The sequence below is a fragment of the Rhea americana genome, unplaced genomic scaffold, assembly GCF_003343005.1.
Source record: "Rhea americana isolate MKP2758 unplaced genomic scaffold, rheAme1 scaffold_74, whole genome shotgun sequence".
NCBI lineage: Eukaryota > Metazoa > Chordata > Aves > Rheiformes > Rheidae > Rhea > Rhea americana.
In genome coordinates, this window is record NW_028186912.1 from 1,743,088 (window position 1) to 1,755,134 (window position 12,047).

The 12,047-nt window shown below is 41.3% G+C and overlaps 2 protein-coding genes across 3 annotated transcripts in view; one reads left to right on the top strand and one right to left on the bottom strand.

The window, feature by feature from the left end:
• HMGCR (3-hydroxy-3-methylglutaryl-CoA reductase) overlaps nt 1-150 on the bottom strand; it is a 19,193-nt gene extending 19,043 nt beyond the window's left edge. Inside the window, exon 1 of one of the 2 annotated variants that reach the window (XM_085321974.1) lies at nt 55-150. The gene's annotated coding sequence lies outside the window, so the exon portion shown is untranslated. The remainder of the gene's footprint in view (nt 1-54) is intronic. The other variant, XM_085321973.1, reaches the window with a different exon arrangement.
• A 2,363-nt stretch (nt 151-2,513) lies between these two features.
• Nucleotides 2,514-12,047, top strand: part of ANKRD31 (ankyrin repeat domain 31) — a 63,232-nt gene continuing 53,698 nt past the window's right edge. Inside the window, 6 exon segments of the mRNA XM_085322102.1 lie at nt 2,514-2,617; nt 3,454-3,509; nt 5,210-5,292; nt 8,911-8,957; nt 9,563-9,657; nt 10,758-10,804. Of these exon segments, the coding sequence (XP_085178228.1) occupies nt 2,514-2,617; nt 3,454-3,509; nt 5,210-5,292; nt 8,911-8,957; nt 9,563-9,657; nt 10,758-10,804 (432 nt within the window).

Consider the following 12,047-nt stretch of genomic DNA (forward strand, 5'->3'; position numbering starts at 1 on the left):
GCGGCCCGGAGCCCGGCCCGGCGCTCGCGCGGCGCCGCGGCTGACAGGCGGTACCTTCCTCCTCCTCCCCGCCGCGCCGCAGACTGACGCGGCCGCTCCTTCCCGGGCAAGGACACCCGGGGCGCGACACTCCAGCCGCCGCCATCGCCCGATCGCGCAGCCAATGGCGAGGACCCAACACGCCCCGCCCRGGGCGCGTCACTCGCTGCGTCGCCGGGGCAACCGCCCGGCGAACGCCGCACAGCTCGAGGCTTGATCAGGAGGGGGGAACACGCCATCTCGCCATGGGCTGCCCGCCAATGGGCGGCCGCGCTCCCCTCGCCGTGTTTTCTGATTGGGCAGCAGGGTGCGACTTATTTCCATATGCTGATAGACAGACAGCCCCGCGACGGCCCAGGTGTGCTGCGGCCAGGGCGCCCCCGGGCGCCCCCACGCACCTGGAGCCCCCGCTCGCTGCTCAGCGGGGCACCGGCCCGGCCCTGCCTCACCTCGTGCGGGCAGCTTGGCGTCCGGGTACTTCTGGGCAAGCCAAAGGGAGGGAGCGAGGGGGGACACGGCATGGCAACAGTTTTYATGCTTTTATTGTTCCAGGGCATCATTTGCACACGGGTGATGTAAAAACCCACCTACCCTGTGCCTTGCAGTTACCAGGTGGGTGCACTTGGTACCGGCTCATTAAAAATGCCACCCACTATGATTTGCAGCTTGTAGAAAGCAGTAGGGTCTCTTGATGTTCAAAAGAGCTACAATGTACTTGCATTTCTGGCTTTTGGCCAAACCTTTTTTTTTTTTTTTTTTTTTTTTTTTCCTTTTTTTTTTTTTTTTTTTTTTAAGCTACGCACACAAATACTTTTGGCATGTGAAGTACAGGGGGCTCTCTGGTCTCTGTGAGTGTTGCCCACCATGTAATAGATGCAATATACTGTTCTTAATTACAATTAATTGTTCCCACTTTGTGTAGCCAGTTTGTGTCACCAGGTCTGAGCAAGTTCTGGGCAAACAAGTTTTAAATACAAACAAAATAAAATCTGCCAGGATTTCACTGAAGATAACTTATACTCCAGCTTTTTCAAAACTGCTTCTTACATGGGCCATTTTATTTAGAAATATTTCAAGTACCTTCACATGGCACCATGTTGTAGAATGGAAATGTAATCCTCCAAAGATGAACTGATTAAAGTAAGTTCCCAGAGAGCTCCAGCAAAGAACATGTTATCATTGACATTTTTTTTTCTTGCCAGCTCAGTCATTTAATGTGTACTCTTCATTCTTACCTCTTCAAAGTGACATATCTAATCCTGATGACTTACTACTGTTTTTTTTCTGCTAGTTTCCTTCTCGGCACTCATCTTCTCAAGTATCTCTTTATTACCTGAAAAGAGTAAAATATTCCCAGTCAAGTTTTCTGCAGTAATTTGATGATTGCTGTAATTGCATTTGGATACGACCAAGTTAAAACAAAATAGAAATTTTCACACACTTGCTACAAATACATATAATTGGTAACTAATTTAATATGACTTTTAGTATCTTGCTATGTTTTCCATCCTTTTTCCCAAGTAGTAATTTTCTTGAATATTCTGTGATGAGCCTAATTTGGCAAGTGGTAAAAATGGTAATTTCATCATCAAGTTTCCTGCAAACAGGAGTCATTACTATGATTTGGAATTTGTTGTGCAAATATATGTCAAAACTTTCAGTCATAAACCATTTTTGTATTAGTACTTCTCCCTGTAACCTGCCTACAGCCTCTCCCACCTCTGCACACTGCAAGAGGCCATGAGAGCAGCACTGTGGCAGCAGCTGGAGAGAGGCCTAAGGCAAAGCTGAGGCACAACAGGTCTGTCCAGTAAAGACAGCACTGTGTTATCAACAGAGCYACTGCAGCATTAGATCCACGACTACTATGGCAAATACTGTAAAAATACTGGCAATTAATAATTTGGCATATTCAACACATTCCTAATCTCAGGCACACAAAGCATGCATTGCACTCAAGACAGCAGATGAAGTCAGCACCTTCAACATGGCCCTGGCAGCCCAGAGATTAGGAAAAAGACACAATGCCGAACGGCCGAGAGGCTYGGTACGCCTGTGCTGGCAGCTCAGCAGCTGTGCAGGAGGACACACGCGGGCAAGGCGAGGCAGGCGAGAAGCGCCAAGCCGTGTGGAAGGCGTGCGCGCAGCACAGGCCCGCCACGCAGCAAAGGCAGCCACGCAGCGACAACCGTCATCAACACAGTCCTTCCCAACGGCTCCAAAGGCAGAGCTACTTTTGGTTTCTTCTTGGCCGCCATGCCACCTCACGCGTGTTCGAGAGGTGCCACTTCACGCAGGACACCCACCCCCCGGCACCCGGGAGCGGCGCCCACAAAATGGCCGCCAGGGAGGAGCCCGCGCGCCGAGGCGACCGTTGGGGGTGGGGCCGTTGGGGGTGGGGCCGGACGGCGGCCGTGGCGGCGGCAGTGGCGGCGGCGCCCTGAGGGGAGCGCGGCGGCTGTGGCGGCGGTGCAATGGGGGAGCGGGGTGGCGGTTGGGACAGCGATAGCGACGAGACAGTCGTGGAGGGCTCGGTGACAGAGAGCGATGTGGAGGGAGAGGAGCTCCACAGCAGGAGGTGACGGGGGCTGCGTGCCCGTGCTGTGCGTGCCGTGCCTGTGGGCCAGAGCAGGTGTGGTGTCGGGGGAAGCCCGCGCTGYCCGGGCTCCTCTGAGGCGGCGCCGCCGCCGGGGCGCGGGGTCCCCGCATCACCTCGAAAAACCCAGGCTCGTGGGAGCACTGCCGCCCTCTGCCTCTCAAACCCCGCAGAGCGGAACGTCGGTGAAACAGCCGGTTTAGCTTATTGATTGAATCGGCTATTTCATAAATATGTATTTTATTTCATTCCCCCCCMCACCTTTTTTTTTGGTTAGGACATTTTTGTATGCTCCTAGATTTAACAATTGCCAGCTCTGAAAACGGACCCATTGACTGTGCAGACATCCTGTGGGCCTGTGCATTTATACCATGGACCCTATAGAATAAGATTTCAGTTAATGGAAGCTAAGCACATCAGAGCCCTGGCCAGAGAAAATAAAAATAAAGAAAATATCAGCAGACAAGATTACCACTAATGCAGTTATTTTTCTGCCATTTTCATTTCGGTGTGTTCCGGATACTTTCTTCTGTATTCTTGCAGCATTGGATCCTCCCAGCAGTTTCGCTATTTATTTGTGGTAAAGCAATGCTGTACCTCCCCACTTGAGGTTTTCTCACCAATTTTTATAGAATCAGGTGTGTTTTCACAGTTTGAGGATGCTTTAAAATTAGTGTTTGTATTAGAGGCCTGCTCGTTTAGCATGATGTTGCAGCAAAGGAAGTTAGGTTGGCCTCTGCGGGCCACACTGTCCTGTGGATTTACAGGATTGAAAAGATGATGATGCAGCTGTTTTATTTTTATTTTTTTTTTGAAAGGTTATCTTTTGTTAATAAGGATGTGTCTTTAACAACTACAGTAAGAACTGATGAAGGTAAGAGAATTGCCTTTTAAAGTCTGTGTTGTTTTTCCTGTGTACTTTTCCCTGGATGTTACTTGAGTTCATAATATTTAAATTAAAATGTTTCATGAAATATTCAAACAAAATAATTTTCACTTTTATGAACTGAATATAATATCTTAGGAAGTCTTTATTTTTTAGCTAATATTCTAGAAAAATTTTCAGCACCTTTTAAATAAATGAAAAATTKGTGTTTTTTTCTTAATTTCTCCATTCTTCTTGTACATTATAACTGAGAATGCCTGACTTAGGAAGTATATGAAAGATATAGAGAGATATCCTTTTTAATTGGATATGCATATGTGTATTTGAAGAGAATAAATGAGATGTATATACACCTAGTAGACATATGTAGGTAGAGTAGCATATAGTATTGAAATAACTTTAATGTATCTGTTCTCTTTAAATGTAATGTRCAACATTCAGATATTCAGATAGCTATATTTAAGTATATTATTTTAAGGTATTATTTTAAGTGTAAATGCATGATAATTCATTAAAGCCGTAAAATCTTCCTTAATAATTTCCTTAAAAGTAGATTTTATAAACAAACATATAGTAATTGCGTAATATTTTTAATGGTAACTTCTTGGCTTCTTATATAGTGCATTTTATTTGTATATCTGTATATTTTGTGCTGGCAACAGAAACATTGACTGCCTACTCTGTAAGTGACACAAGGTGTTCTTAGTGCTCTTCAAAATTTTTGTTTGCTTTGCCAATTTAAAGACCTGAGAGGATTCAAAACTACCATGTTATATCTACCCGCTCTGAGGTAGCGTAAATCTTACCCACAGCCCTTTGAAATGTGTGAAAATCTTTACTGTTGCTCTCATTTCCCTTTTGCATTATTAAAACAACTTTACTTGGTTTCTCAGTGGGCAAGTTTAAGGAGAGAGCTCTGACCCCCTTTGAACTTACCTATGGCCATCCACTGAAATTAAAACTTAGCAACATTGAGCCCATAGGGTTTGAAGCATGTTTATTTGACTCATTGCTCTGTTTGTGAGAGTAAGAATTTGTCTGAGGTTTTTTTCTCTGTAAATATAATTATTTATGGTATTTTTAGCACGCCCCTATAGTATTCTATATTTAGTCTGTTAGAGTTAGCATTTCATTTTTCATATATTCATGCATGCTTGTATGATAGCAATTCAGAGATGAGAACTGCTTATTCTAAACACTAACTTGTTGAGTATTTTGTTAATCTCAATAACAGTGACACAGTTTTGAAACGTAAGGGTCCAAATGTAAGGTTTTCTTTTTTTCCACAGAAGTTCCTCCTCTGTATAATCATTAAAAGAAATTCTAAAAAAGAATACCAACATCTTTAGTTTAAAAGGTCAGGCAGCTTACTAGAATTGCTGTTCTTAATTTAAAATTAAAAAGAATAAAGAGAGAAAAGAGTTAATTTCTAATATGAACGCAGGAAGTTTCAGAATACTTTAGATGAGAGAAATTTTTCTTCTAGCTTGTGTTATTTATTTCTGACATCTCCTATATTGTTGTTCCAAAATCTAGTTAGACTGACTAACCACTTAATTTTGTTGAATATCAGAGCTTTGATTTACATATACTTCAGTCACTGAGATATGTAGAAATTTGTGGGATGATAAGACAGCAAAACTGCCTTTAATTTCTATGTTTTTTAATTTTTTTTTCTTTTTCCATAGGAACCCCTTCTCCAGAGATCTGTTTTATCCATAAAGTTCACGATCATCCTTACGCTTTGAAGGAAGAAAAACAGATAAATCTAGTATGTATAGAAATAATAAGTCTTCTGCTACACATACATAGCTACTAGTAATTCATAAAATCACTGGGTCTTCCATTCTTTATGCACAAAATAACACAGTGGCTTACTGCTGAAGTGGATTTTATGGGAGGACAGTTACCAGATGTGTAGCACATTCTTTCCAGGAATATACTGAAGTCTCTTCCTGGTATTTCATGAGAGTATGAGCTTTCAAATTTTTGTAATGAATTTATGACAAAAATGAAGAAGTCTTGGAGTGTAAACTGTTTTGTAATACATAATTTTTATGTAATATGTTTCCTTCAGCAGGTAAAAGATAACTATCTGGATTAGTGATGCCAGAATACACCCTTGGTTACTCATTCTAAGATTAGATGTGATTTGATCTTTGGAGAATTGTTTATTTGAAAAAGAAACAGATAGTAATCTGAAATGCAGAATAAAATGTCTCTTGGCATGATGATGGGGTAATTATTCTACTCTATGATAATTCTGAATTCTGTAATCTGCTAGATACCTTTTAATATATTTGCCACAGTCTGTAGCCAACCCATAATATTACTTTCTATTCCACTGAGCAATCAGCTTTCCACCTACATGTGTCATCCTCATGTAACAATTAGAAACAAACATATTCCTACTCTTTTAACTCGATTTCTTTTAACACCTGTGGCTATTCTTCTACTGACAATACTGTATATACACCAGTTTGGACCTCTAAGTATACATCCTTTTTTCCAATGCAAGAAGAGTTTTTTAAAGAATTATTCTTAAATCACTTCCTAAATGACAAAAGCTACATTAAAAAGACACTCTCCTGTTGGAATGAATTTGTTTCTACTGGGAGTGTGAAAAAAAAAAGATGAAAAAGTTCAAGGGGATGCCTTTGTTTAAAAAGTTTTCTACAGAAGTTTTTTTTCACTGTTTGCAAGTCCCAAGCTTGTCTTGACTGAAGTTTGTAACAGCTTGCTAATGGCACAGGGAAGGAGGAGAGCACCTCTTTGCGCTTTCTCTTTCTCCTCTGGCAGTTGATCTGACCATCTGCTGACAGACCTACTTCTTTGGCTTCATGTAATCCATTTAAGCTTACATCACTGTAAGTTCAAAGGAATTCTTCTCCCAAGTCTAAGAAAGCTGATATTCCTTTCCTTATAAAGAAAGTCAGAAAAGCAAAGATTCCCCTCATACTTTTCAACAAATAGTTTGGGTAACTCTCACTGTTTTTTGTCAGAACTATAAATTATGCCATTGACAGCTTGGTCATGCACAGTGTGGGGTCAGCATCAAATTTAAATCTTAATGAAGAAATATTTTTGTAGATACTGGCATAATTAGATTGCAGCAGTGTGGCTCTTCAATCACTCTGAGAGCTGACATGGAATATGATTACCCAGAGGCTTGTCCTCATGCTGTACCCTCAGAAATGATCTTATGTGAATATGTTGTTTTGATGTAATATGATATGAGGATCATGCGGCCCAGAATGGCTGTGATTTTTTTCAGAAAATATCTGTTCTCTGTTCTGAGGAGTCTTGAAAAGAGTTTTTTTCTCATATTCAGGTGGAACTTCCTGTTTCAATTTGTGCCCACTGCCTCTTGTCCTGTCACTGGGCATCACTGAGAAGAGTCTGGCCCCATTCTCTTGACACCCTCCCTTAAGGTATTTGTAGACATTGAAAAGACTCCCCCTCACCCCTCAGTCTTCTCTTCTCCAGGCTAAACAGGCCCAGCTCTTGCAGCCTTTCCTCATAGGGGAGATGCTGCCGTCCTCTAGTCATCTTTGTAGCCCTACGCTGGACTCTCTCCAGTAGCTCCATGTCTTTCTTGTATTGAGGAGCCCAAAACTAAACACAGTACTCGAGATGAGGCCTCACCAGGGCTGAGTGGAGGGGCAGGATCACCTTACTCCACCTGCTGGCAAGAATCCTAATGCAGCCCAGGACACCATTGGCCTTCCTGGCCACAAGGGCACATTGCTGGCTCGTGCTCAACTTGTCGTCCACCAGCACTCCCAGGTCCTTCTCTGCAGAGCTGCTCTCCAGCAGGTCAACCCCYGACCTGTGCTGGTGCCCAGGGTTATTTTTCCCTAGCTGCAGGACTCTGCACTTGCCCTTGTTGAACCTCAGGAGGTTCCTCTCCGCCCAGCTCTCCAGCCTGGCCAGGTCTCTCTGAAGGGCAGCACAGCCCTCAGGTGTGTCAGCCACTCCTCCCATCTTGGTATCATCAGCAAACTTGCTGAGGAGGYACTCTGTCCCCTCCTCCAGGTCGTTGAGGGAGAAGTTGAACAGGATGGGAACCAGGACTTAGCCCTGGGGGACACCACTGATGATGATCCTCTGAGCTCTGTCTTTCAGCCAGTTCTCAGTCCACCTCACTGTCCACTCGTCTAACCCACACTTCCTGAGCTTCTCTAGGAGGATGTTACAGGAGCCAGTGTCAGAAGCCGTGCTGAAGTCAAGGTAGACAACRTCCACTACTCTCCCCTCATCTACCCARCCAGTCATGCCATCCTGGAAGGCTATCTGATTAGTTAAGTATGATTTTTACCTTGGTGAATCCATGCTGACTACTGGTCACCTTGTGGTCCTCCACATGCTTAGTGTTGACATCCAGGATGAGCTGTTGCATCCCCTTTYCAGGAATGGAGGTGAGGCTGACTGGCCTATAGTTTCCTGGGCCCTCCTCCTTGACCTTTTTGAAGACTGGAGTGACATTGGCTTTCTTCCAGTCCTCAGGCACCTCTCCAGTTCTCCAGGACCTTTCAAAGATGATGGAGAGTGACATAGCGATGACATCTGCCAGCTCCCTCAGCACACATGGGTGCTTCCCATCCAGGCCCATGGATCTGTGGATGTCACGTTTGCCTAAATGATCTCTAACCTGATCCTCCTCAACCAAGGGAAGGTTTTCCGTTCTGCAGACTTTTCTCTGGTCATCATTTCATGTTCACACCAAGATGTTCTTTGCCCATGTTTTCAAAGTCTTGCACATTTCCCACAGTATGTCAATAACTTATTTGAAATCACAGCCAGTATGCTGATGGTCTACTTGTAATCCTCAGTCTTGAGCTCATCTGGAGAGAACCATTCTGCAGTTCCCTTGCCCATCTCAGTCATTCCTAGGTTACCTTAGACTTTGCATAAAGGCTTATTTTTCCACATTTGAGGAGGAGATCTCTTTCCTCAAGAGTGTGTATTAAGTGATCTCTGGAGCAATATCCCCTGTTGATTGAYTGGAAGAGGGAATTGTTACAAAAAAGACCAAATTGGGAGTTGAAATAAAACTAACGTATATTTTGGTCTTTTGGTGTATAAGACAGCTGAAGCTTAAAGCAATCATATTTTAATAAGGTAGGTGTATTTTCCAATATGGATAACTTTAGTCTTTCATAATCTTGATGTATTTTCCAACATTTTTGGAAATACCTCAAATGAAAAAAAGGACTTAACTGGAATGGCTTTTGTATCATATTAGTAAAGTATGTAAAAGTCTGGTCTAAAAATTCTGTTTCCCAAATTACTTACAGAAAAAAAGAAAAGCACATAGTTATGCTGAGAAAATAATTTGGAAATGCTTTGTTTTACTAAGCTGTTAAAATCTTTTTTTTTTTCAAATTAGATACCTCAGGAAATGAATACAACTGACCAATCTCAGTCTCTACTGCAGTGAGTATAATGTGTCACACACACATTCCATTCAGCCATGCTATCATTAAACAATCCCCATATAGTCCTTTTGAATGCTATTTTATTTTCAATACTCTACTATGAAGCGGTTTTCTTGCTTGCTTAGAAAAAGATGTATGGTTATGCCAGAGATAGTTCTGTGTCCAGTGTGAGTCAGACTGTTTCTGTGTTTGTTCTTATTGATGGTATCACCTTTAATGGCGTAAGGATATAAGCAACAAGAATGAAAATAGATTACTCAGGGAAAAATTTCAGGCAAGAATTTGTAATAGATTTGTTAGACTTCTTCGCCTAAGAARCTTTGGAATGACTTCAGTAGAAATTGAGTTTAAAATAGAAGTACAGAAATAAGTAATTAAAAAAAAAAAAAGCATGGCTAGCTCAACGTAGGAAATCAGGAAGTCTTTGTTGCTGCATGTCCTTCTGATTTGGAGAAGTGTACCTCAAAAATGACTGCAATTGCTCCTGCAATTAATTGTAAGTACAAAACTTCGTAAACCTTAACTACTATAAAAACTTTCTTAAAACAAGCTGATCAGGCTACAGTTCTTTCTGAATCTTTTTTTTATGTTATTTAATCATAGGGGCTGGATAAACTGTCCTTCACTTTCTGAAAATATTTCAGAGCCTGTTTTTTCACTAAATGCTGCAGTGGAGGGACAGCAAAATAATTCTCTAGGTATGTTTAATTTTATACAAAACTGAAAGCTGCTGTAACTGTGGCAGAATCATATGAGAAGCTGAAGATGAGTATCCATATAGGATTATTTGGAATCTGGCTATTTGTGGCCTTTACAACAATTGTTTAGTTTTCATAGTTGCTTTGGGATACAAGTTATGGGTTTTTTTTGTTTGTTTTTTGTTTTTTGTTTTTTTTTTTTTTTTTTTTTTTTTGCAAGTATTCTGTTAGAATTGTCTGAAATAATAACTACTTTCCCAAGGTAGTGGTGCTAACTTAAAATTGTTTCATTGCTGTGGAATTTTCTGGTAAAAGTAAGAGGCCATGTGGTGCCCAAGTGCCTTATGGATGTGTAAGGTAAGCATGGATGTGAGTAACAGTTGTTGAGGGTCCCCATATGCTTCTTACTGGCATTCCCAAGAATCAAATATATGCTTAAGAAAAGGGAAGAAAAACTTCTACYAGTCCTTTCCCAAATCTGGCTGTAGTGTAATGACCTGCTACTTCAGCTGTGCATTCATCTCTGCTCCCAACAGTGCAGTGCTGCCTCATCTGTTTTGCTTGCTCCCTGTTTAAACAAATTTCTGCAGTTCCAGCAGATAATTCACTTTTTCTTTTTTCCTGGTTAGCTTTCTGTCAGCTTACTGCATCAAATCAGTTTCCCAGGGAGTCAGGTGAATATCAAAACAGAGTGATGGGAGCAAGGGGTGTGGGATCAGCCCATCTGAGCCCATTCTCTAAATGATTAGATTGGCTCAACTGTATTGTCTAATTGCATTGTAATTACAGGAAGCAGGCCACACCCTCTGAAATGTATGGTAGTTCCAACTGCATGATAATCTTTGAAAACACAGGCTTCTACTCCACAGTTAAGAAGAAGGGTGACAAAGTAACTCTGTAATATAATTTGGTGATCAACAGAGCCTACATAGAATACTCATTATCAGTTCCTGCCAGAGAACTTGAATGCGGTTGTTTTTAAGAATGTTTGAAAGTTTAGCATTAATCAGGAAGAAGGAGCCATTTTATTGTAGAAGAAGAGAACTTTCAAAAGTGAAATTCAGTGATAATATAACTGAAATATTTGTTTATTGTCCTAGATTTAAATATCAAAGTGGTTGGATATCTGAAAGATTCAGAGGATAAGGTTAGTGTATTTTTAGAACTGAATGCATGTAAAATATCGTTTGATTAARTTAGCATTGGAGAATATTTTCCTGAAAAACAGTAGGTTCTGACATTTTAAAAAGCAGATGTCTAGCTGTCAAATCCTATACTGAGCACATTAGGTTAGTTTTTAGCATGTTTCACTTAAGCCTTATTCAGCTTTCTGCTCTTTGGGTAGGAACTACAGTTATTAAGCTTAGAAGACACAAGCATAGGGGAGGTACAATAATGAAGAAATATGAAAGATATTGTCATGAGACAGAATCCGTAAGGGCTATAACTTAAGCGAATGGGAACTTTCCTAAGAAGCTGCAGATGGCAGCATGTTTCCCACCAAAGATTATGGGAGAGACATCAGGAAGGTCTTTGAGGAGGAACAGAGTATCTGTAACTGCCTTCTGTTTGTATATGACGACTCACTTGTTGCCAATAATAGGTAATACCACTCTCTGTTTCTTCTCTTTGCTAATCCTAAAGCTGCTCATAGAGAGTGGGTTATTCTGCTGACCACGTAAAAGCGATGGAGTAGCTTCCGAGCTACCTTTCCCCCTAGTATGTTAGCTTCTTTCTCAGTGATTTTGAATCCGTGATGATTTTGCCGTAGTGTAAACCTATCTGATTTGCTGCTGCATTGTACTGCCTATTTCCCTTGGCGTGTGTTTCTTCTGCTTCCTTTGGGTTTGTTTGAGCCCAAGTGTGAAGCAGGTTTTGGGGAACTGTTCGTCAGACATGGTTCACTTTTTATAGTGCGTTTTCTGCCAGATTATCTTTTCAAGACAGTTTATCAGAAGATAAGGTAACTGCCAATAGAATGCAAGAGAGGATGTGGAAATGTATATTTAAAGGCAATGGAAGGATGCAACTATAGCAAGGCTAATTTACATAAGCTTAATACAACCTGAATATTATGAATGTAACTTACAAAGAATACTGATTATTTTAGTAATTATTTTAGTAATTATCTGCTTGCATGCATTGCCTTTGTACATAAAACAAGTAAAACCTTGGAGAAGAGAGGGAATTCCTCACAGTTTTCAGAGAAGGTAGTAACAAAAATCAACAATGTATCAGTAAGTAAAAAAATCCAACCCAGAAGTGCCCAGGGTAGGAGTTGAAGGTTCTGCAACCACTGACATAAACATCCAGTGGTTAAATGTTCCTTTGATGCTCCACTTCCCATATCCCTTATTTCCTTCCAACACTCATTCTTTGACATTAGTGAA